Source organism: Diaporthe amygdali, assembly GCF_026229845.1.
Source record: "Diaporthe amygdali strain CAA958 chromosome Unknown NODE_9_length_1275696_cov_64_842800, whole genome shotgun sequence".
Taxonomy (NCBI): Eukaryota; Fungi; Ascomycota; class Sordariomycetes; order Diaporthales; family Diaporthaceae; genus Diaporthe; species Diaporthe amygdali.
This window is the reverse complement of record NW_026517029.1, coordinates 1,070,716-1,094,190: the sequence shown is the minus strand read 5'-3', so window position 1 is coordinate 1,094,190 and position 23,475 is coordinate 1,070,716. Positions and strand designations below refer to the sequence as shown.

The 23,475-nt window shown below is 49.7% G+C and overlaps 7 protein-coding genes across 7 annotated transcripts; 4 read left to right on the top strand and 3 right to left on the bottom strand.

Annotated features, from left to right (window-relative positions):
- Window positions 1-1,424: 1,424 nt before the first annotated feature.
- J7T55_013154 (PEP5) lies at window positions 1,425-3,406 on the top strand (the record flags this gene model as incomplete). Its single annotated transcript, XM_053141814.1, has 5 exons — window positions 1,425-1,598; window positions 1,708-2,514; window positions 2,572-2,935; window positions 2,998-3,258; window positions 3,318-3,406. 5 exons carry the CDS (start codon window positions 1,425-1,427, stop codon window positions 3,404-3,406), a joined length of 1,695 nt encoding a protein of 564 aa, XP_052995499.1.
- Window positions 3,407-4,960: 1,554 nt separating this feature from the next.
- Window positions 4,961-6,832, top strand: J7T55_013153 (uncharacterized protein; the record flags this gene model as incomplete). Its single annotated transcript, XM_053141813.1, has 7 exons — window positions 4,961-5,043; window positions 5,140-5,159; window positions 5,323-5,441; window positions 5,524-5,578; window positions 6,047-6,233; window positions 6,293-6,366; window positions 6,429-6,832. 7 exons carry the CDS (start codon window positions 4,961-4,963, stop codon window positions 6,830-6,832), a joined length of 942 nt encoding a protein of 313 aa, XP_052995498.1.
- Window positions 6,833-8,123: 1,291 nt separating this feature from the next.
- Window positions 8,124-10,218, bottom strand: J7T55_013152 (uncharacterized protein; the record flags this gene model as incomplete). Its single annotated transcript, XM_053141812.1, has 10 exons — window positions 8,124-8,144; window positions 8,243-8,371; window positions 8,455-8,791; window positions 8,856-9,304; window positions 9,378-9,442; window positions 9,517-9,598; window positions 9,652-9,679; window positions 9,798-9,894; window positions 9,948-9,975; window positions 10,033-10,218. The coding sequence occupies 10 exons, from the start codon at window positions 10,216-10,218 to the stop codon at window positions 8,124-8,126; spliced, it is 1,422 nt and encodes a 473-aa protein (XP_052995497.1).
- A 2,417-nt stretch (window positions 10,219-12,635) lies between these two features.
- Window positions 12,636-13,835, bottom strand: J7T55_013151 (uncharacterized protein; the record flags this gene model as incomplete). Its single annotated transcript, XM_053141811.1, has 1 exon — window positions 12,636-13,835. One exon carries the CDS (start codon window positions 13,833-13,835, stop codon window positions 12,636-12,638), a length of 1,200 nt encoding a protein of 399 aa, XP_052995496.1.
- A 532-nt stretch (window positions 13,836-14,367) lies between these two features.
- On the top strand, window positions 14,368-15,850 carry J7T55_013150 (lipase esterase; the record flags this gene model as incomplete). The annotated part of the gene is made up of 7 exons (XM_053141810.1): window positions 14,368-14,605; window positions 14,710-14,820; window positions 14,887-14,980; window positions 15,043-15,100; window positions 15,172-15,249; window positions 15,313-15,574; window positions 15,633-15,850. The coding sequence occupies 7 exons, from the start codon at window positions 14,368-14,370 to the stop codon at window positions 15,848-15,850; spliced, it is 1,059 nt and encodes a 352-aa protein (XP_052995495.1).
- Window positions 15,851-17,468: 1,618 nt separating this feature from the next.
- On the top strand, window positions 17,469-21,227 carry J7T55_013149 (cyldehydrogenase; the record flags this gene model as incomplete). The annotated part of the gene is made up of 10 exons (XM_053141809.1): window positions 17,469-17,592; window positions 17,682-17,754; window positions 17,894-17,926; window positions 18,010-18,302; window positions 18,366-18,552; window positions 18,623-19,095; window positions 19,597-20,228; window positions 20,304-20,507; window positions 20,678-20,996; window positions 21,097-21,227. 10 exons carry the CDS (start codon window positions 17,469-17,471, stop codon window positions 21,225-21,227), a joined length of 2,469 nt encoding a protein of 822 aa, XP_052995494.1.
- Window positions 21,228-21,993: 766 nt separating this feature from the next.
- J7T55_013148 (uncharacterized protein) lies at window positions 21,994-23,427 on the bottom strand (the record flags this gene model as incomplete). Its single annotated transcript, XM_053141808.1, has 3 exons — window positions 21,994-22,496; window positions 22,575-22,875; window positions 23,245-23,427. 3 exons carry the CDS (start codon window positions 23,425-23,427, stop codon window positions 21,994-21,996), a joined length of 987 nt encoding a protein of 328 aa, XP_052995493.1.
- Window positions 23,428-23,475: the final 48 nt, after the last annotated feature.

The window sequence follows — 23,475 nt, the reverse complement described above, 5'->3', positions numbered from 1 at the left end:
TGACCCGGAATGAAAGGCGTAGGCAATTCCCAAAGAGCGGCAGCTATGGTATAATTGCATCGCAAGGTTTGAAAGGCTGCCGGCTCGCGTCGCCGCCCGCAATTCCACAGCAGGAGGTCTACCGAGCAAAAACTTGCGAAGGTGCTTGTGTCAGACAGGGAACTCGAGGGTTTGAGCAGAAAATTGGGCGTGTGCTATAGGAGCGGTTTACAGGTAACCATTCAGACTCTGCAGCAGGAAGGAGATTGCGTGAATTGAGAGATTGCTGGCCCCGGTTTCATGACATGGCCAGGCTGCTCTTCACAAAGATACTGCAAATTAGCTCTCCGGCTTTTAAAAATTCCGCAGATTCTCTCCTCTTGCTCCTCTTCTCGAGTTCCGAGCCTCTCCAAGTCATGCTGTGCACGCATCCATCAAGCCCCTCAATGCAGATGCAGTCGGAGGTGAACCTGAATCGCTTCGCATAGTCTGGTAGTCTACTCCGTAGTCCCCGGGAGTGTACGCTGCAGGGGTAACAATCCTACAGCTTGGCAAAGATTTCGGGGCGCTTGGTTCGATCCTCAATCATTTGTTGAATACCCACTGCAGTCATGTTGTGCCCGGTTCCACAACGAACGGTGTAACCATGGGCGTCCGTATTACAAGGACTTTGGCATCTGGTTTCTGCCATTTGCTCTTGTTAATACAGCTCATGGGCCTGCTTTCACGTGCTGCACGTGGCACGGTGTGGCGAAGTCAAAGTGATATGTTATATCTACATACACAGTAAGAGGTCAAGTTCCTTCCTACTTTAATCCAAGACCCATACGTCGACCCTTGCATAGCTTAGTCCAGCTGCGGCCGGTCCTTGTCTCATCACACATATCCATAGATCGACGAGGCTTCTGAACATCTTTCGATATTCCCGACCTCGATAGCATGCTCGGTCCGGAGGGCCAAGTTTGGAATTAGCGGCCATGCAAACGAAAACGAGACCACGCCTTGGCCGACTTCAAGATGCACATGGAGTTTCCGGGATTCCTGCAGTGCAACGGCGCCTCTAGACCCTGCCGCCAGATGGCGTGGGATGCACAGAAGGTTTCAGATTGGACATGGAACCATTACTGAGCGTCCGCCGGTGATTTGCAATCAATTCAGACTGGAATTTTCGGCCCCGAGACTTCGATGAAGGAATCCGAGTTGAGGGAGATCCGGAAGCTCTCCGCCTGTCCCAAAATCTCACCTCATATCTATGTTGCAGCAGAGCCGCTCAATCTTTTCATTCGATCATGACTTGGAGAACAAAAAGCTAATTGCCGGTGTTTCCTAGACTCAGGGTGATATCAGACGTGATTAGCCGCGAATTCCCCCTCCCACACCCGTCAAGCTGGCACTCTTGGACTCAACCTCTACAGACTTTTTGACCTTCCATGTCCGCCATCAAAATGGGTTCGTCTGGCGAAAATAGTCCACAAATCCATGGGGATGCCCCATCATCTGCATCAGAAAAGGACAGCACCGTGGGAAATATTGCCAACAACCACAACACGGCATTGAACGAAGTTGGCGAAGAACCCAAACCTCATCTCCACGCGAAGACATTCTTAGCCGTCTTTGCTGTATTTGGAATCTATTTCGCCCAAGTATATTGTTTAGTTGGAGCTGGCGCTGTAAGTCCCATCCTTTCCACCCAACGTTCTGTCCGCTCATGCCTGACCGGCCGCATAGCAAGGTGCATCTATCGCAGCTCAGTTCAACGCACCGACCCAGTCGTCATGGCTCTCTGGGTCGATGGCAATCTTCACTGTCGTGCTCGGCCCCATAGTCAGCCAGGCTGCTGATTACTGGGGCCGCAAGTGGTTCCTGGTCGGACTCAGCTTCTCCGGCGCCCTTGGTGCCCTGATCACCGCCCTTGCAAACAGCATGAACATGCTCATCGCAGGTTGCTGCCTCATCGGAACTGCATTCGGCATGCAACCCCTCTTGCATGCAGTGGTGTCCGAGGTGCTGCCTCGTGCGTGGAGAGGCTGGGCGCAGTCCATCGTCATGCTGTCCAACGCGCTCGGCCTTTCCGGCGGTCTCGTCATTGGCGGAGGCCTGAACAGGGGCGGCGACCCGGACGGCTTCCGTTACTTCTTCTACATCGGCATGGCTTTCTTCCTCGCCACTGGTATCATATGCATCTTCGCATACCGGCCACCGCAGAGAGAACTGCAGAGTTTACCGTTTGCGGAGAAGGTTGCCAAACTGGACTTCGTTGGTTACGCGCTTCTCGGGGCCGGCCTCGTCCTGTTCTGCCTTGGGCTCTCCTACTCGCAGAATCCATACTCCTGGTCTGATCCTCACGTCTCGGCACCGTTTGCCATCGGTCTGGCCCTTGCGGTTGCTTTGTCTGTGTATGAGTACAAGTTCAAGAAGGATGGGATGTTTCATCATGGACTGTTCAAGAAGGACCGCAACTTTGCCATCAGCCTCCTCTGTATCTTTTGTGAAGGTATCGGTTTCTTCGCCGCGAATCAATACTTCGCCTATCAAGTGAGATCTTCCCACTTCTCAGTGTTAGAAGCCTGTCATCATACTAATTACTATTAGGTCAATGTCTTGTACTCAACAGACACACTCATCGTGGGGCTCAACTACGGGATTGTGTTCCTCACATATATACCTGCCAGCTTGGCAGTTGGTCTCTACTGCACCAAAACGAAGAAAGTGCGCTGGATAACAGTCACCGCTTTTCTGATTTTCGTCATTTTCTTCGCTTGCATGAGCACAACAAACTCCAGCACGAGAAACGAAGTCTGGGGCTTCCCAGTTCTTATGGGTATCGGGCTCAGCATGACGCTGATCGCGCTGATTGCAGCCGGCCAGCTTTCCGTGCCCCCTGAGCTCATCGCTGTTGCTAGCGGTATTATGATCTCCATACGCTCTCTTGGCGGGACTATTGGTATCGCTATTTGTAGGAAGGATGCGCACATATTTCGGGTGAGAATTGATGCGATGGCTAACATTGTGGTTCAGACAACGCCGTATTCATCTCCGAAACCAATCACATTCCCAGCAACGTTGCGTCTGCCGCACTCGAAGCTGGCTTGCCGTCGAGCTCTGTAGATGAGTTCGTCACGTACATTGTTGCACAAAACCAGACTGGTCTCGCGACTGTGGCTGGGGCCACGCCTGCGATCATCTCTGCTGGCGCCGACGCCGCTTTGGATACCTACGCCGCGGCATTTCGTCTTGTTTGGCTGTCCGCAATTCCCTTTTTGAGTATTGCCGCTATATGTATGACCCCATCGCCAGAAATACCTCACATTGTCAAATTGCTAACATCCCTTGCACAGCGGCTGTATTTTTGTTCGATCCGACTGAAGAATTCAACAACCATATTGACGCTCCTGTAGAGGACCAACAAGAGCTCTATGCGAAGTAGATGACTTGTACATCGTCACATATATACAGACTAGATTTCTCACCATGTTAAGATTTCTGAAAATTGAATTCAATCATGACTTGATCTACTGCTGCCCGAGTGTCAAGCGTGTCAGTGAGAACGGGGGGAAACCCCGATGTGAGCTCTCACAAACCATGCATGTCGGGGAGGACAATCACAGAGCCTGCATTTGTACCAATAAGCGAGCACCACGCTATACTGGTTCCAAATTTTAGACGACTTGTCAAGTTCATTGGCACATGTGTCAGCCCCTGGTGCCGCGCGAATGCCCCGGAGGCCAGGAATCGATGCCATATTCAGGGTGAGTTTCACCGCTGCAAATGAGAACCAGTTTTGTAAGAAAAGAATGGTCAAACGAAGGATTGCCAGTGAACAATCCTGGGTTAATGACCATTTCGAGAAGGTCATTGCTACAATGATCTTCTGATACGAGAACTCCGCCTGGGCTGCATACTGACTTGCCTGATTATGGATGGCTTCGGTTTGACTGCATGCACCGTTGGAAATCAGATCATCTTGCCGTCTCATACCGGGGGCAGCCCCAGGATTTGTTGATGGCACTGTTACCCACAACGTATTTTGCACGACATGAAGCTCTGATGCGGATTGGAAAGATGGAAGGCTAGAAGGACGCTTGTAACCCAGGATGCTGCTCACCGGCCGCCTTAGTCTCAACTTTGCAGCTGCAAATGGGCCCACTACGGTGTATCTAATGCCTGCGGCAACCTTGAAAGGTGACTTCTGATGAATCAGCACTTTATTGAAGGTTCTGGGGGTTGATTATCCCCGGCTTCGGCTTGTCTTTCTACTTATTTCACTCGGTGGTTACCTGAGGAAAGGATTCAGATCGCATCCTGAGCTAAAGTGCACATGGATCTTGCTCACCTTCCGTAGGAGAAATATCAACAAGCCTATCTGCCGAGAAATTTGCCCAGGAGTCATTGACGGTGCAAAAGATTGCCAGCACCTCTAGCAGTCATCAAGAATTGCCGCAGAACATTCAAGCCATCTAAAGTGCCTCCGACGGACAGCAGACAACCAACTCATTGGCAGCAACACGCAGTAAGATTTGTACGACACACACCCGCTGGACTTGGCGGAGCAACAACTGTTGATCTTCCAGGATACTCTCCTCACCTACTCAAAATTACCAGGCCACGTAAGGATTCATAGGGGTAGATGATTTGTAATGCAATTGACCCGACTGTTGACGTTGAGCCGGGGGCTGGTTTCGGTCAACTTGTTGAAGCAAGCTTCCCTTTCAAACACTTCTCGATCAGGTGCCAAATCGATACCTGAAGACAGCCCCTCCTGCAGATCCATGCATCGGAAAGCCGGGGGGAGAACTACTGCATGGTGACAAGACAACTTACCGGCGTTCCGCAATGTGGCCGGGGGTCGGGTGTTCGTTTAGAAGCACCCATTGAATGGCCATCCAAGGTTCTGACCACCCCGTTGTGCGGTCGACACGGAACGGCCCTCTTCTGTCTAATTATCGCTCGCCCCCTCCCTCCCTGTAGAGCCCTCTACGAAATGCCACAAGGCAGCACGCGGACCTGCAAGACATGGGTAGACTTTCACCAGCAGGCCTCTGACGCCCCTGACTGCTTCCAAAGGTTCGAGCCGAGATCAAGCCACAGCCCACGGGCTTTGACCCCGGGGTCTTGCAACATACATCAAAGGGAAGAGCCTTAGCTTCTTTTCCATTTCAGCCCGTGCTCGGTGATATCCGGTATGCCTCAGTTCTGACTTGATATCGTGTCTTCACTGTAGATCTATCTCTTTCTCACTTTTGTTTTCATACAGAATTTCGTTTTAATCCTCTCCTGGAGCAACCGGCCACAAGATGTGGTACCTCGGTACTATGCCGGTTGTGGATGTGTGCCATGATCTAGTGGTGAACGCAATACTGTGGACGGCGTTAGCTCTTGTCGCGGTTGGGCTGCGGCTGTTCACGAGAGGAGTCATTGTGAAGAGGATGGGATGGGATGATTACCTTATGGCGGCTGCGATGGTGAGTTGTTCCTCGGCCCTTTCCCAACCTTCACGGCTGCACTCAACCTATCGCTGTTCTGTTGGTTTGCGTGACACATCAGCGATTCAGCTTTGAACACACACTACGGAAGGCTTCAGATTCCTCGTCAGAGTTCAGTTCAGAAATTTTTGGCTCACCCTGCACATAGATTTGCTCAGTTGGCTTTCTTGTGGCTGTCATGTATCGTATGTCAAACAATCTTTTTATGTTAATATTCTATTCAAAAGAAGCCTTCCGTTGCTGACAGTAAGATGCTCGGTGAAGAAATCAGGTGGGGACTTGGCACACCCGTGAATCCAATCCATCTTGGCAGCTTCCTGGCCGTGAGTACATCACATCTACCGCTCACTCTTTATGGTACAATACATCGCTCCAATACTGATGACCATTATCTCAGGCGCTATATGTCACAGTTCCATTTTATAACTTGACTCAGACATTCTACAAGCTCTCTCTCACAACCCAAGCTGCACGACTCTTCACAACTAGAACTGCGGCTAGAATCATGAAAGCAGCTATTCTTTGGGTCTGTGCATGCGGAATTATGTCTTTCTGCGCTGCGTTGTTCTTTTGTTTTCCGATAGCGAAGGCCTGGGACGACTCGTTGCAAGGCTGGTGCGTCGACAGACCAGCACTGAATTATTCGGTTGCCGGGTTCAACATTGTCAATGACCTTATGTTGCTCATCATCCCACTACCATTCCTGCAAAAGCTACAAATCCCTAGAAAGCAGCGTATCATACTTGTTTCGGTCTTTGCTTGTGGTCTATTGTGAGTCTAGGCACAGTTGCAATCATCTAAGCCGCGAGATTCAGCTAACTTCGTGGCAGCACGACCGTTATATCGATCGTTAGACTCAGGGCGCTGTACCAGAATCTGAATGGACCATATGAAGAACAATCAGGTATGTGGCGCCAGAGTCTCGCCATTGACTAAAACGAATTGGCCTGATGAGCAAAATTCTAGTTACCAGCGTCCCTATCGCTCTGTGGTCTGTCATAGAAATCAATGTCGCTATCATCTGCGGCTCTGTGCCATCACTGAAAGCTTTTGTCTCCCGCGTCATCTTTGGACAAAAGCCCGGATCCACCCCCTCTCACAACGTATACGGGCTCTCTGCAACTCGCAAACAGAGTCAGGTGCTGAGGAGCCAGGTCGACGACGAGGAGCGTCGTGGCACGAGGCTAGAGATTCAAGTTGAGCAATCCATTGAGATGAAGGCGTACCACGTCGATGAGACCGGCTCAGATAAGAATCTCATACATGTGGGGGCGCAGGGTTTCCGAAACGACTCGCGGAACCAGACTGAGACCAAAATTAACGCCAATGGAAACACAGTGATGGTGTCCGGTAGTTCGACGCCGGTCTAAATGCCTATATTTCAATGGTTTATATTGTGGGAACGGATCTGTTGTCATTATCACAATTTATCAAATTCCCAGCGAGATGGCATCGATTCTTGCATGTAATCATTCCCCCCTACAAATACGGTATTCAGTAGGTGAAAATAATTTCATAGACCACATGAATGAAGAAAGACGAGTATGGGGGCTCACTAGTCAGTGAAAGACCTCAGGCTGGGTTTTCGATACGAAAGGCTTTGTGAGATGCTATTGCTCCCTGTTTTGCCTCACCTAGATTGAGAGGGACACCGTGCAAAGAACGACGCTCTAATTTACACAGCTTACTGATGTCAAAGTGGATATGTCAAAGCCCCTGGATTATAGGCGCCTCGTATTCCGAAAGACAACTAGTATCCTGTCCAGCGTCCTCATAAAGTTTCATCGCAACCTATTTGTCTTTTGGGACTCGTGATGACAATGATCTAGTCAGCCGGATGTAGCCCTTATATTTCTTACCCTGTGCTGGCCGACGTTTGAAGCAAGCTGGAATGTCTAATGAAAGCTGACAGGAATGGCAACGCTTGCCCGACGGAGGACGACTTCTATGAGATTAAGATCGCTGATATAAGACAGATGATTCCGCTCTTCTCAGGACATATAAGGAAGTGCTGCAGTTCTACAGTCTCGGAACTTCGGTTCGGGTCTGTCTCAGTACCCTGTTCGTTGGTTGTATTAATTTCAAGCTTCATGTAAGCCGCACGTCCACCCATCATTGATCAGCCTCTGGTGTTTTTAAAAATAGGTGATCTGCAAGTGTGGTGAGCTATACAGGAGACACGTCGTAGTGGACCTAAAGCACTTGAACAGGTTTGAATTAAGCCGGAGGGAGGTGTTCGATCGCACATATTGAATAATAGATGATGCTTTGTTCGGCCTTCGATTTGTTAACCGATGATTCTGCTCAGTCCGTTGTTCTGTCTGAAGTTGCCTCTGAGAAGCCTTACTAACTTCGGGCGCTTTTGTCCGTAATTCTGAGGCAAAATCCAGGTCCGATCTGGACCGCATAATCTGACAGAAGGGTTTGCAGTCCTCAGCTTTTGAATGTGCAATCACGCTATTCACTCGAGTTGGACAAAAATCTGTGAGTGTGCAACAATAGATCTGAAATATCTGTCTCGGGTGTCTGCGCTATACAATAATATAGTGTCATATAAATTCTCCACAAGCCCAGATTCAATTCAATTCTATCTCAACAGAACGAATCTACTGTAAAAAGACTGGGTTTCTCATTGTCATTATTGCTGGTCTTAATACAGTTTTAGTCGTTGTAGTGGGCAGTCTTGATACTCAGCGTCATGTAACCTTTGGCCAACTCTAGTACCCATGCAAATTGACGTGCTCCGAAGTAGACGCGCGAATCCTCCTATTTTCTCTAACAAGCAAGACGCGGATCCACCAGGCACACAAAATCGAGAGGAGGGCGAATCCTGCTGAGGCGCCAAAACCGATAGCGTAACGCGGTCCATCACTACTTGGCCAGAGGTAAGCACCATAGATGTAGCCAATCTGGATAGTAAATTAAGGTCAGTGGGAATCTTCTTGGCACGAGGGAATCTTCTTGGCACGTCAGTCCAGGTAATTGAACGTACTTGGCCGCCGACGTTTGTCATGGCAAGGACAACGGCCTTCTTCTCCTTAGTCTGTGACAGTGTTGAGGACGCCCAGCCAATGATGACCGAATTGACGCTGTAAGCACCCATCGCGAAGATGAAGCACGCGACGTAGCGGGCTGCTGTATTCAATGTGGCGGCCGCAAGTGCAAAGCCAACAATGGCAACGCTCAGACCTCCGGTGATGTGCCACGTCCTCTCGTGCAGGCGTCCAGAACTCCATCCGAAAGCAATTCCAGCAGCGCCGGCAAAGATGAAGGGCGGGCAGGTCATCGCAAGGGTGACGGTAGTATTGAAGCCGAGGGTCTTGACGACACTGTGCAAGATTTGTATTAGCGTTCAAGAGCTGTGAAATCCTCAGTACTGTCAGGCGAACTTACGTAGGGAAAAAGGAATTGAAAGAGCATGCCGAAAGATGAAAGTTCTGCATCAGACAAAAGAGCCAGGTCCGCTTGTCGCGGCAGGCCTGCTTCAAGCCGTCCATAGCTGAAGCCTCGACGTCCGAAGAGTCCGAGACCTTATCCCTTTGCATACGTGAATGTGCTAGCTCACGCTCATGCTCGTTAAGCCAACGCGTCGTGAGGGGCGTATTAGGGAGGAACCAGAAGCCAACGAGTGCGACGAGACCGGTGGCCGCTCCTTCAACGATGAAGAGCCATCTCCAGCCTGCTATGCCTCTTAGTCCATCCATCTTGGCAAATATTCCCGCGGCAATCAGGCCCGAGACACCTGTGGCAAGAATTTGAGCACAATAAAGTACGGCGATGCGGGCGGCAACTTCCGTGCGAGTGTAGAAGATGGAAAGCATGTAGGTGGCACCGGGATAGAACTATGATATGTCTGGTGTCAGTGAGACCCTGTCAAGGGTCTGGAGATTGCATCCCAATGACAGGACAACTTACTGGAGCCTCAGTGATCCCCAAGAAGAACCTACAGGCCACAAGGCCTCCATAGTTCTGAACCAAGGCTGTACAACCTATTGATAACAGTCGTGTAAATCATAGTTCAAGCCGAGTATGAGTGCACAGGATTTCATCTTACCAGACACCACAGCCCAGATCAACATCCATGCGCTCATATATATACCCGGCTGTATCCTGGTGATCAACATATTGGAAGGAATCTATCCATTGTTAGACAGACTCCACTGAGGATGGTGCCTCGGACGTAACGAACCTGCATCAGCACGTAACCGACGAAGAGACTAGAAGGCTGTCAACTCTGTTTTACTAAGGCAGTGGCGTATGACTGTGCAAGGGCTTCCGCCATAGTCGCCTCAGCTTTGCGACAGTCAATGTTATGAGGTGCCCGCATTTGCTTACATGGAGACTGTGGTATTGAACTCGGTACCCGTCATACCCAAGTCATCCTCCAAATTGTTAAGTCGCGCCTGGGCGATTGCGTTCCGATCGACGTAGTCTTAAGCAGGTTAATCTCGGAGGGTTTGTATGGTCAAGGTCCATATAGCTCACTGAGAAAATACATTGTGCAAAGAGTTGGCTGAAGTGACATTGTCAGCGAGTCAGACTGGCATTTAGCATCATTGCCTCCACCTACCATTATCCAATAGTCAAGCTTTCGCACGAGTTTGATCTCCTCCGGATCAGTCTTCCTCGTGGTACCGGTCCAGTCGCGTTTCTCATCGTGTTCAGTAGGCTTCTCGCCCTTGTTGATGCTGTCAACGTTATCGACGATGTGGGCATGACGCTCCACCGAAGACAACCGTTTCTCGCTGGCTGCCATTTTGAGTTTCGTAGGGTTGAATTTAGTTTTGGTGCCTCACTCTTGTTCCGCTAGAAGTAGACTTTAATGGTTCTCTTGATTAAAACAAGTAAAAGCTTGACAATTGGGATATCACTGGCGGGCCGGGTTCTGGGCATTTATTACAATATTTCAACAGCTGGTCTGCTACCCCACAAATCTATACCACACGTGCCCCGAGTCTGGGGTGCAGCGAATCCGGGGTATCTACATAGATGAAAAAGCTGGATGCGCGGGGTCAACATCTGGTATCCGTTGGTCCTGGTCAGCAGCGAGGTCAGGATTGAGCTTGGCAGTGCCGTCGTCGGGAGGAGGGGCCTCTAATAAGATACAAGCAGCCAAGTTGCACACCGCGATCGCCAGTCAGAGGCCAAGACTTTGGTCTGAGGAGTTGCTCGGCAGTCTTGGAAAAGATGATATTGCAGCCCTAGCCTTGAAAACGGCGCGGGGTCCTGCAGCTAGATATGGTGACCGACAAGAGACAGACTGGCGATGGATATAAGTAGGTGAAAGCGAGAGCATGCTAGCATGGTCACGTAATTCGGACTCCGATTTCATGACAGCGCTTTCATAGTGGAGATCATGAGGAAACATGCCGGGATCCTGATCCTCATCCCTCTCAAGGCTATGCTAGAGAATGTGACACATTTCCACGAGAGTCTGGTTTCTTGAGAGGTCGTGAACTTTGTATTTTCAAAAGAGACCTATATCTCTCATCCCCGAGAGCCTGTCGAAAGCACTGGAGACTCTCGAAGTTCGGAGGAAGGCCTGCTGGGACGTCAGATGCGTCAGGCCTTAAAACTTGAAGTGGCCGCGGACAAGTCAATGAATAGGAAAACGCATCATCGCTTTCATCAATTTGAACATACATTTGTTTCTCAAAATGCAATACTAGTGGGTTTATCTCATCTTGCGGCGAAAAGGGAACCTCTAGGTAAAGGCTGACCCAATTCATGACCTTATGTGCGACCATCTAAGATTTTACAAACAGTATACAGAATATATCTACGCTGTAGTCAGGATGAAATTGTAAGACTCAACCCTTGAAAGTGTATATTTATAACTGATTTCTCTGTTTATAGTAGATTTAATCAGAGTTTGAATTCCTAGATCTTTCCTGTTGAATCCTCATGAGAATTACAGTAGCTGATACCCTTTAATAAAGTCATTGAAAATAAACAAAGTCACCTAATCGGGGTTTTAAAATTGAAAGATTTATGTATGATACACATATTAGAACCCCTTCCCTTTTATTCTTTTCTTTTCCTCACGGAGGTCGCGAGGTGCTCATCTGAAACTGAGGGCAGCGTATTCTCCGATACGTTGAAGGTTTCTATCAGGCCAAAGGCCATTTGAAATGGCCCCAGGGAAGTGGATATTCTTCAACCAATTATCTAAATAGTTGTGATGCACGGATGGAATAAATCTTGGAGGCAGACAGTTCTGCATTTAACTGAGGGTTGAGTGGTGTTGAGCTTTTCTGAAGTGGCAACAAGGTAAGTTCTATATGGCCTTTTCATGTAACATCCCATGATATATCTTGTAGAACATCAGTGTGGTACGCTATACTAATGGCTAGGGAACTTGATTAGGCTCAATTGAAGAGAAGCTGGAAAGGTTATGATTGTTCATCTGCTATCCAAGAGGCCATGAGAGTAACAAGAGTGATCGAAAACCCGTGACTTTCAATGAGACTGAACGAGACTTCAAGTGGGATGGACTAAACATCTTAGATATACTTACTGGTGCTAAAACTCGATTATTGACGAAGAAGATTATAACGATATGCCTGAGGGCGTATATTTATTTAAGGATTTCTAAGTCTCAATGCCCACAAGTCGAGTCAGATCAAAACAAATTGCCATCTTTATGTACAGCCGCCACCCCCAGACTAAGATCATGAGTGGCCTCTACGCTCTTTTCTTCCATCCGCCCTGGCTAAACCTTGACTGGCCATATAAACCTCGAATATACACCAGCGCAAGTGTATCACATACACTATTAATACAACACCGCGACTTTCGAAAACTTTGATTCATCATTGCAGAAAGTTATCCCACAGGACACAGGACGTTATTCTACATGAGTTTATTTCACGAGAAGTTATTCTATAGAATACTTTCTCATAAGAGATTATCCTACAAGAAATCATTCCACGGGAGACTATTCTATAGGAGGTAATCTTATAGAAGGTTATTTCATAAGAAGGCCTGTCATTAGAATCGATCTTACAGGAGGTCGTCTTTTATGGGAAATAATCCTACTGGAGAATGTTTTAAAATTGGTGACCCTTAAGAGATTACTTTATTTTCTATAACTCCTTCCCCCATTTCCCCCCAATTATTCCATATAAATTCTTTGGTCGCAAAGCAGACACCCGAGCTTAAACTCTCATAGTCTTACTTCTGAGTTGCTGGTGTCGTCGGTGTCGCTTTGATCAACTCATCTTCATTCGGTGGTGGCGACAACTGTTCAACTTGCCGCTTCGACCGCCAATGCACAGTCCCGTACCTATACAGCTCTCCAAACGTTCCTGGTCTATGATCTGCGTCCTTGAGACCCTCCCTCTTGATCAAGTCTCCCAGCGCAGGCAGGCCCCCGGCTGAGTTGTGGTACACCTTGTACATGTGGCTATTTTCCAGCATATCAATCACAAACGACTCAGCAGCAGCTCTCTTCTCCGTGCAAGGCTCGTCAAGCGGAGTCGTGAAGAATTTGACCTGCTTCGCGCCATCGTAATCCGTCTTGATGGCGCCAAGAACACCATTTTCAATGCCCTCGACCATGAAAGCCCTTTTTTCAAAGACTTCGCGCCCATTCCATCCTGTCTCAATATCGAGGAGGTTTCTTGTGCGATCGCCAATGAGCATATGGGCCACGTAGTCGCTCATCTCGAGGACCTTGTCTTCAAAGTTCCAATCTGCCATGCCGTCGGCGATACCAATTTCCTGAATCAAAGGATGCTTATGAGAGCCACAATCGTTGGTGCGACCATTCCATAATTCCTTGTACCCGTTGTGCCAATTTTGGATGAAGACAGAGCCCTTTCTAGCAGCAAGCATGTAATTGCCGAAACTGCCCCATTTCTTTCTGATCTGGCCGGAGATGATCCACAAGCCGATTTCGTATGAGTCCAAATTCGAGAGGGCGTTCCAAAAGAGTGCATCGAGGTGAGTATGGAGCATATTGCCGACGTCCATCCAGACGCCGCCATGCTCAAAAAGTAAGGGGAGGCGAATCAAGTCTGATATGTGTTGCGCCTTGTGACATCCATCCATGGTATTTTCGACCATGCAATCTGGAAACCACTCTTTCCCAACAAAGTTGTAAACGTTGTTCGGTGACCCCTCGACGAGGTCAACAAGTCGAATCGTCCAGCTAGGGCCGAGCTTCCGCACCCAATTTATGACGGTGCATCGGTAACTGGGGTACATAGCGTCTAGGCCCTTATCCCAGAAAGCCCATACATTCCTTTCCGTCGTGACTGGAAGGAAGGAAGCTAGCTCAGTGATGATGTCTGTATCCGACCGCAGGTCAAGTTGGGATCGTGGCACCTCTTCGAGGTTGGTCGCTGCTCTGGGGATAGGAAAGTACAACATTTTGTAGAATCACTGATTTCTTTTGAGTTGTGGGTGTTAAGATTTTTTTTCTCTGGATGTGTACATGATCAGAAAATTGAATGCTCGTCAAGCGAGACTTCTTATATTTTCAAGGTTCCATGCTTGCGGAAGAGCCGATGTTGATGTGGCCAGGGCACGCGCATTCCCTTCACTAGTTACTCGCCGGTCCCAATGTGGAATAGCGGCTATGAATCATCTCACCTCATATCAGGCTCAGCCACCTGAGTCCATTATTTCACATTATGGCTCATCCCACATGTGAATCAGCTGTAAGAGACAAAGAACAAGACTAATGAAATGCGAATGTGTTCAAGATTGCAATGCCTAATGGACTGCATTATCGAAATATATAAGCCCGGTGTTTCGCACAAAATTCCACACTACCTGGGTACTACCACAGCATCCTAAACGCCCGGCGTAGTTTCGCAGGCCGTTAACTTTTCAATGACAACGCTCTATCAACCTGTATCTCACTAGAAATAGATCTTCCAATTTCATTGGCTCTCAAGATATGATTTACACGAAATCTCAGTCCGACTACGTCGATTTCGACGCAAACTTCCAACCGCTTCCCAAGCTTGGCCACCTCTCACGGAAGCATCCTGCCTACGAGGCTGCTGAAGAAGCCATCGGCGCCGGCTTTTCACAACTCTATTGCCTGCCAGACTTCGAAAGTTTTCGAAATGCTGCTGGCGATGTAGATGCAACCATTCCCCCCGGTGGACCCGATCGGTATCGAGACGTGACCAGTACGTATAAAGCTTTCCCCTCTACGATTGACAATCCGGCTTTCATTAGAATTTTCCAGAATGCGTGAATTCGGGCTTCATAGGAGGTAGCTAATGCATAATAGCCCAGTTGATGCACTTCGCAACTCGGGACGGGCACATAGCGGAGCTCAAAGTTTACAAGTCGCCCAATGTCGAGCCAAATGCAGTTCTGATGTATCGCATGCATGGAGGTGGTGAGTAAAATCGAAGATGGCTGATATTGTTGCTGGAAACTTGAAGGCTGACAGTTTGGGACCAAGCCTGGTGCGTGGGACGCCACGAAGTTGATGGTGCTGAAAACGTTTACGCTGCTACGAACAAAAACATAGTCGTCGTCAGCGTCGACTACCGATTGTAATTTTCGATTCACGTCTTTGTGTCTCGCTGCCTGAGTGTCACTGCTAACACATATGTAGAGCACCTGAGAATCCATTCCCTCGTCCGCTTCACGACAGCTATGATGGTCTTTTATGGGTAAGCTGCACCAAGAAACGGATCTGAAACGGGTCTGACTCATGGAAACTGTGATCTGACTGATTTTTCAGTGTAAACAAAACGCAAATCTCCTAGGAGTCAACCCTGAGAGAATTATCCTCAGCGGTAGCAGCGCAGGAGCCAACCTTGTAAGTCTCAAGACATAATTATACTTGGTTGCTGCATTCTGTCTAACAGCTCATGTCTTAAAGGCTGCTGCCCTGGCTATCGAGTGCAGAGACAACGGCGTCACCGGCGTGATTGCTCAAGTCCTCCACTTCCCAGCGACCTGCCACCCTAAATTCTTTCCGAAGCATGAATACGAATTTGGCAGTTACATTCAGAATTATGAAAATCCGGTCCTCAATACTCTGAGATATGAAGCATGCCTCGATATATACGTCCCACACGCCGTTCCCGATCATCGTCACTCGCCGCTGCTAGCAAAGTCATTAAAGGGCTTACCACCAACTCGTGCGTCCTCACCAGACTTTCCTTGATGAATTAATCAGCTAATGAACTAATACCGTAGTGATACAATGCGCAGGAGCCGACATCCTGCGGGATGAAGCCTTTGCCTATGCAGAAGCTCTGCAGGCCTCGGGGGTGGATGTCGAAATCTATAGTTACGAAGGCCTGCCGCACTGCTTTCCTGTGATATTGGACACGATTTCTGAGACTTCTTACTTCTACGCAAGGTACCAAAAGTTTCTGGAGCATTATTCAATAACTTCTAGTCTAGACCCATAGCCAGTTGTTCTGAAGAATCAAGTAGTTTTGCGAGAAGAGAAGACCCATCATCTCCCGATCATATGAAGCAGGGTTGGCTATGTGAAAGTGCATTGGATAGACAAATGTCGGGCACGACGCCTCTACAACGGTCGTATCAAGATCAGGACGTAGAAATCGCATTTTCAGAGAAAGAAATTATACCCAAGCACTTTCGGCTTAAGGATATGCTGTCAATAGGAGGAAAAAAAACCATCTCGCACCTTCACGAATTGTCGCGGCTGCAGCGTTAAAACTACAGTCTGTTATAGGGAGTGTTGCATTCCATGGACTTCTGTGATATGGAGCAGGAGGAGCTTACTATTGAGACGCTGAGGTGGAGAAGGAGCGGCAGAATGGACAAAGTCAACTGCAGGGGCGAAAAGATGGGTTTGTGGTGGCTAACTAAGGCATCTCTGAAACATTTAAAGACCGTACCTTGGAACTTAAGTCGGTAAATTCCGTCCGAACGTTTAAACTTCGCGACAGCGGTTCGTCCAGTAGGATAAATACTACAGTGACACGTGAGTTCACAAATACCACATTACTCCTGAGCAGGTCATACTACGGCCGGCCCTATACGACCGTAGAGTAGATAAGAATCATGGACCAAGCCAGCTACACTTACCAGAAATGGAGAGGCTCAGGGAAGATAGCTGAGTTCTTCTTTGCTGTCTGGAACATCTCGCAGACAGGTTGCGATAAGGGAAAAAGGAGAAATGCCATCGGAGAAAATCAGACGCAGCTAAATCAGTCCCCACCCACTCACACCACCTGGGCAAGCTAGGCCCAGTCAATCACTGTATTCCGTACAATTAAGCCCTAGACAGGCCCGGACAGTAATGACGTCTCATCTGGGGGGGTCTAGCCAGCAGTGGCTTTGATTTTCTGTGGGCGGCCCTGGCCCTCTCATATCCGTTGAACAGCAGACCTTGGCCACAAGTAGAAATAAAGTCGCCGGGAGATCTGCCGGCCTTAAAAGACACAATTGTGGGCTAAAAGCCATCACACCGAGCTAGCGGACGCACCCGCAGCTCGTCAAGTCAAAACCAGGTTGGTGCGCGTACGCGTCTGTGGAAACGGGGTTGGAGGCGAAGAACGTTGCCTCGCTTGCAAGTGCCTAAGCCCTGTTGTGGAAAGGATGTCCGACGCAGGTTGTGGGGGCGCTGCAAGGGCCCGCGAGGGTCCGTAGACGATGGTTTTGTTGGTTCAAATTTGAACGAGATGCGACCAGTGAGAACGCTACGGCCCCCAGCCCTTCTACCAGGGCCAAGAGATTTGCCATGAGTAGCCTTTCTGGGCTGTCTGGTTCCCCTGCTTCATTTTGCTTCATTTGCCGGTGCTGTCTCGTGTGCAGTGTCGATCCTCCCGAACGGGGTGTGCCAAACGCCACCCCGGCCGGTCCCCATTGAAAGGATGCAGCGTGCGGTATGCAGGCACAATAAGCAAAAGAGGTCCGCTCTCCGCGTGGCAGTCCGGCATTTTCTTTTTCTTTCCTGTCAAATGCTCTTTGACAGGTCGACTTCTCTGTCACTGCTTTTCTCGTTCCTGAGAAGCCGGGCTCGCTGACAGCGGAGGCCCACCCAAGCACGGGGCCAGCATGACACAGCTGCCTTCCGGAGCCGAGGGCACCGCCTCTGGTGTCTTGACTTGGTCGTTCTTCTGTTTCTTCAGCAATTTGTTGTTAATATGGCTGCTTGTGCAGAGCAGGGAAAAGGGAAGCTGTGAGTCGTCACCGTCTGTGGCCGCCCTCCGGGCGTCGGCCGTCACTGTCTCAACCCCCAGTTGTAAATGTTTACTAAATAAATTCCAGATCTCTTTTTCATTAGCATCGCCGCACTGATTGCGACAATCACAAGTATCGCACAGCAAATCATGCTGATAATGTCAGTGCAAAAATACTCTCACGGGCTGTCTTCTCGTCATCTTGTCGGCCCCCACTCCTCCCCGACGAGGCTCACGTCATGACACACAACAGACTCCGTGACTGAGCAACAATGGCTGACTCAGGCTTCTGCATTATAGAGATTACGAGGACATAATGTGGGACAGACTTCGGTACTTGAAGTACCTAGCTAAAGCCGGTATACCTGCGATCGTGGCGTTGAACTCCTACGATACTGGCGCGGACAAAATTCTAGCGACCATGAGTTCGTGCGCATCGACCTCATCATTCATCTATTTGAGCTGACTCAGCTTGCAGGATGGGCCTGCTTTAATATGGAGGCTGGCCTTGCATTTTGCTGGAGTTTTCAACTCATGCAATCTGTTTACGGGCTCGCGGAATCGGCCTCGCTTCGCCGTCCACTGGCCCTCGTCAACCGAGCTGGAAAGCCAGTGGTCATAGTCCTTCCTATCATTCAGGCAGGTCTACTTCAGTTGACGTCTCTGAAGAAGTCACCCTTTTGGTATTTTTTCACGGCAGATGTATTATGTAGGTCACTATATGCCGCTCCTTGCATCGTACGCAGTATTGGTGCTGATTGAAGTCCTGCAGATGTCTGCTCATGTGCAGGCGGTCTTTTCATGCTCGGGCTCATTTTTCTGGAATTTATCCAGGCAAGGCTGCTTCTTCGGAAGATTGAAAATTCAGATTCGAAGTTTGGGACGCTACAGCAAAGGCCAAGCTGCATACATGACAGATGGCTAGTAGTGCGAGTGACGATACCTCTGGTCTTCATTAGGTAAGCCTATGCTGGTTCCTAGTCACAAAGTGAACCAACTGCTAACCAAATGGTCTTTTCCTTACAACAGCGCTTTTGAGGGTTATAACATTGCTGTGCAAGTAACGTACAATCATATGGACATCCAGGACTCACTCACTGCGGAGCCCGACCTGTCTGTCGGCAAGGCACAATCGACAATAGCCGCATTCATTCCGGGATGTGTAGCAGGTTTGTTTCTTCTAGTATGCTTTGGCACGACGCGACAATTCCGGAGGAAATTGTACAAGACCTTCGTGCCGGAGAGATTTCAGCGGGCAAGCTCAGGGGAGTCTATGACCTCCTCTAGGGCGTCTTACGCAGCAATGGACGACGACCCTGGAATATTGTCTCGTCAAAGGAGATTGTCGATGGAGAGGAAGATGCAGATCCAAGTCACTACCGAGGTGGAGATAAAGATGGAAGTTCTTGATAAACCGGCGCCAATGGAATATAACGTTGAGCAACATCACTGGGACGATATTTCGCCTATACTGCCTGGGCGCGGTCGAGGTCGCGGGGGCAGTATGAGTCATTAATGAAAAAACACAGCAACGATAATATACACGATCTAATGAATTATTTCCAAGTCTGAGCTTTGTCTTGCATCATCCTTGTAGACACTGAAGCTGACGGTATATGCGAGTCTACTTGCCTCGAGCGCCTGAACAACAATATTTGTTTGATTAGACTCCATCAACACAAACCGCCGAAGTTGTCCGGAGGCAAATGCATATACACGAAAATAATTGCGTTTCTGGTGTTGAGAAATAAACATCTTGAAATTTGCAGATGTATTGGTTCAGCTGCATGTGTAACAAGCTCGGCCCCGAACCCAGTGTTTACTTCGGATGCACCTCTGTAGGTTCATAGACCTCGGCACATTTCCCCGCAGTCTGGGTACAAGTCAGCCTTTACCCGATTTATATATGTTTCGGACTCAGACTTTCTGGCTTCAACAAGTGTTATGGAACTTTACAAATCTTTTCTCTCTCTAATCATAGAGTATTTCACCTTTTCTGACAGTGAGCAACAGCTTGGAGGACTCCGATACATACACCATGGCCACACCAATTCCCTTCTCTGAGCCCCCATGGCTCTTGGGCCTGCCATCACCCATCTTCAAGGAGACTCATCGCAAATGGCAAAGGAACGTCAGAGCGTTCGTGGAGAAAAATCTTCTGAAAGACGCCATCGAGTGGGAGAAAGCTGAGATGGTACCCCCACACGTGTTCGAAACCTTCGCAAAGGCAAATATGCTGATCCCGTGCCTTCCGGCCCCTTTACCAGTCGCATGGCTCAAGAGGCTGGGCATCCACGAGCTGCTGGGCGGGCTCAAGGTTGAGGAGTTTGACTACCTCCACGGGCTCATCTACGCTGATGAGATGGCGAGAACGGGGGTCGTGGGCCCGAGTGCCAGCATCACGACGGGCATGTCCTTTGGCGTGCCACCCATCTTGAAGTTCGGCAACGAGCAGCTGCAGGAGCGCTTCCTGCCCCAGCTGCTGAGGGGCGAGAAGAGGAGTTGCATCGCAATCACGGAGCCGGACGCGGGCAGCGATGTGGCTGGGATTACTACCACGGCTGTCAAAAGCGCGGATGGGAAACACTACGTTGTGAACGGGACGAAGAAGTGGATCACGAACGGGATATGGACTGTAAGCAGGCCTTTACTCCTCTGGAATTCTTTGCGTTTGCTTCCTCCGGGATTTTCCTAACCATTGCATTCTCAGGACTGGGCGAGTATGGCGGTGCGAACCGGGCCTGAGGGCTCAGGAGCACCGGGCTTATCCATGCTCGTCGTCCCTCTCAAGAACCAGCCCGGCGTCACAATGCGCAAACTCAGAGTGGGTGGGTCAATGAGCGCGGGAACGACATACATCGAGCTCGACGACGTGAAAGTGCCGGCTGAGAACCTCATCGGTAAAGAAGGGATGGTAAGTCAGAAGAAAAGCCCTCCTCTGCCGCGATCACCATGGCCACCGTTCCAAAGAAAGCGGTAGCCCAGAGGCTGACCAGAGCGAACTCTTGCAACCAGGGTATGAGATATATCATGACAAATTTCAATCACGAAAGACTCTCAATCGCCGTGGGTACAACTCGGCAGGCCCGGGTCGCCCTGTCCGCTGCCTTTGAGTATGTCCTTAAACGCGAGGCGTTCGGGCGGCCACTCATGGACCAGCCGGTAGTCAGGCATCGCCTAGCCAAAGCAGGTGCCCTGCTCGAGTCCCAGTGGGCCTGGGTTGAGCAATTTGCGTACCAGCTCACCCAGATGTCGAAGGAGGACGGCGACCGGGAGTTGGGCGGGCTGACGGGCCTGCTGAAAGCGCAGGGCGGGCTGGTGCTGAAGGAATGCGCTGATGCGGCTGTGTTGCTATTTGGTGGCAACGGGTACACGAGGTCTGGACAGGGAGAGTTGGTTGAGAGTGAGTATTTTCGAATCTTCTTCCCCTCTTTCCATGCGTGTTGGATGCGAGATTTCAACTTGGGCACTCGAAATGTGAGACTGACTTGTGATGCTTGTAGTCATCTGGCGAGACGTGCCTGGCGCGAGAATTCCCGGTGGCTCAGAAGATGTGTTGCTTGATCTTGCTGTACGCCAGTTGGTCAAGCTGTATAAAGCCAAGACGAAGGCTTTGGGAAGCAGCAAGATCTGAGCGTCCTGCATTTCAATTTTCGGATTCACATATTGTGCCTGTACTGGCGAGACGGACTTGGGCAAGAAGAAAAATTGATATCATTATCTAATGATCCACTACCTATCTTCCGAAGCCTATCTTGTGTTGGCAAATCCGCTCTGAGCAGGAGTCTCTCGGATCGATCCACTTAATCGAGTCTACCCAACGTCTGTAGATGGTCTCTCTTCCATCATCCTACGACATGTCCAGGAAGATAGGTGTGCTTGACTTGAATGCTGAATGAGCCAAGTTCCCCAACAATATATCAAGGAAGAGATGTGAGATATTGATACGATCTTCTGGACGGCTGCATGTTTACTGTGCATATCGAGGGACGGGTAGCTTTGTTCCATTTTCTTTTTTAGATGCGGTTTAGAACAGGCCTTGAGAATCGGAGTGAGATCAAGCGCCGAGATCGTCTAGAATCGACGAAACAGAGCGAAACCTTGGGCTGACTTACACGGAATGCCGTCTGATTTGATCACGCGTGTTTGCACACCAGTTTGATGGAGAGGCTCAGCGTGTGATTGAGCTAGCCAGCAGCTGATATTTGATATGCCGTTGCTCTTCTAAGTACCGTAGACTCTTCCGTCTGAGGAAATCCATTTCTCTTCGTGACCATGATGATCCGACTTGAAAGTACTAAGCTCAAAATGATGCCAAACGCCTGCTATGCCGACCCCAGTGAGCACCAAAAGCCCAAGAATTAGAGAAAATTTGTTTGGAGACCAGCCGTGGCCACATTTCAAATCCAGACGTCGTTATTAGCTCTCACCTCCTCCAGGTGCCTGTAGACAGCGTCGTAGTCCTTGCACACGTGCTTGGCATCCCAGCCGTCACTGCCAACAAAGCCCTCGGGGAAGGTAGTCTGCTGGCCCTCAAGCGCCGTGTCGCCGCAGCACATGATGGTCTGCCGCAGGTACTCGAAGCAGTGGGGCAGGTGCCCTTGCATCTGCTCGGGGATCAGGCTGGGGTCGGAGACGAGGCCCGAGTAGACCTGGGCGATGTTGTAGAGGCAGTGGAGCTGGTGTGTCACGCTGGTGGTGTAGACCGTGTGGGAATAGCCCGGACCCTCGAGTGGGCGATTCGGTAGGTTGTCGTACTTGGAAGGGTCGTGGACCTCGACGTAGCCGAGTCCTTTCGGTACTATCCCGAGCCATTTCTGCCTGACCTCCTCCGTGAAGAACTCTGAGCCGTTCTCCGGGACGAATCCAAGGTCGGGCACGAAGGTCTTGATTTGCTGGGAGACTTTTCACCATGTCAGTACAGGGGAACCTGATGCGCTAGCGAACGCAAGGAGTCTTTGGCTCTTGTGATATTGCTTACCTCGAGGTGTAAACCCGGAGATATCACCATTGCCCTCGAAATGGCCGTAGTTCTCTTTATTATAGCGACGGTCGATGAGTAGGCCTAGGATCACAATCAAAAGGAGGGTGTTAAGCAGGCCCTGGCATGAGAAGGCAGCGGCACGGCTTCGCTGCCACCGGCTCTGTCTCGCCCGTCCGGCTCCACGAAGCTCGTCCCAGGTCTTCTCATCATGGCCCATTAGTGACTCCTCTACATCAGTGCTTGCATCGTCCCGCACATTTTCGTGACTGGGGGCCCTGATGTTGGAGTACTCTGGCTGCTGCGGAGCCATAGTCGTCAGGTGGCCAGCAGCTCTGCTACAGCGGCAGGAAAGGAGAAAGGATGGTTGGAAAAGATGTAACGAGAGGACTTGAACCAGGCAGAGCTTGTATTTGGGGTAAGAATGGATGATTCGTCCGAAGAAAGAGAAGTTCTCTGTTCGAGTATCGAGGACCACGGCGTGTTCTAAGTGTCGACCTCAGTACCGCGTAGAGCCGGAGAAACTTCAAAGTCCAGTGCTGGCAAGTATTTCCTGCAGAGGGCAGATGCGGCACTTGGAAAAGGCAAATTACGGAAGAGGGCTCCTAGGTTCGAATTCAAATCGAGAAGTCGTTAAATTGGAGGTTAAAAGATTGTCTACTGAACAAACACTTTGACTTCGCTCTTGGATCGGGTGGTGAGCGATGGGGCTGAAACGCAACGCGTTTTGTTCGTCACTTGGCCCCGGCCCGGACCCGAAACAGTTGAGGGACTCCCTCAAGGTGACGAACTGCAGGTACACAGCAGACTCCTGACGCGCGTCAGGAAGCTGGTCGTTTGCTGCGCGCTCCATACTTGGCTTTACTGCGACCAAACGAGCACGCATGCTGGCAGGCCAAGA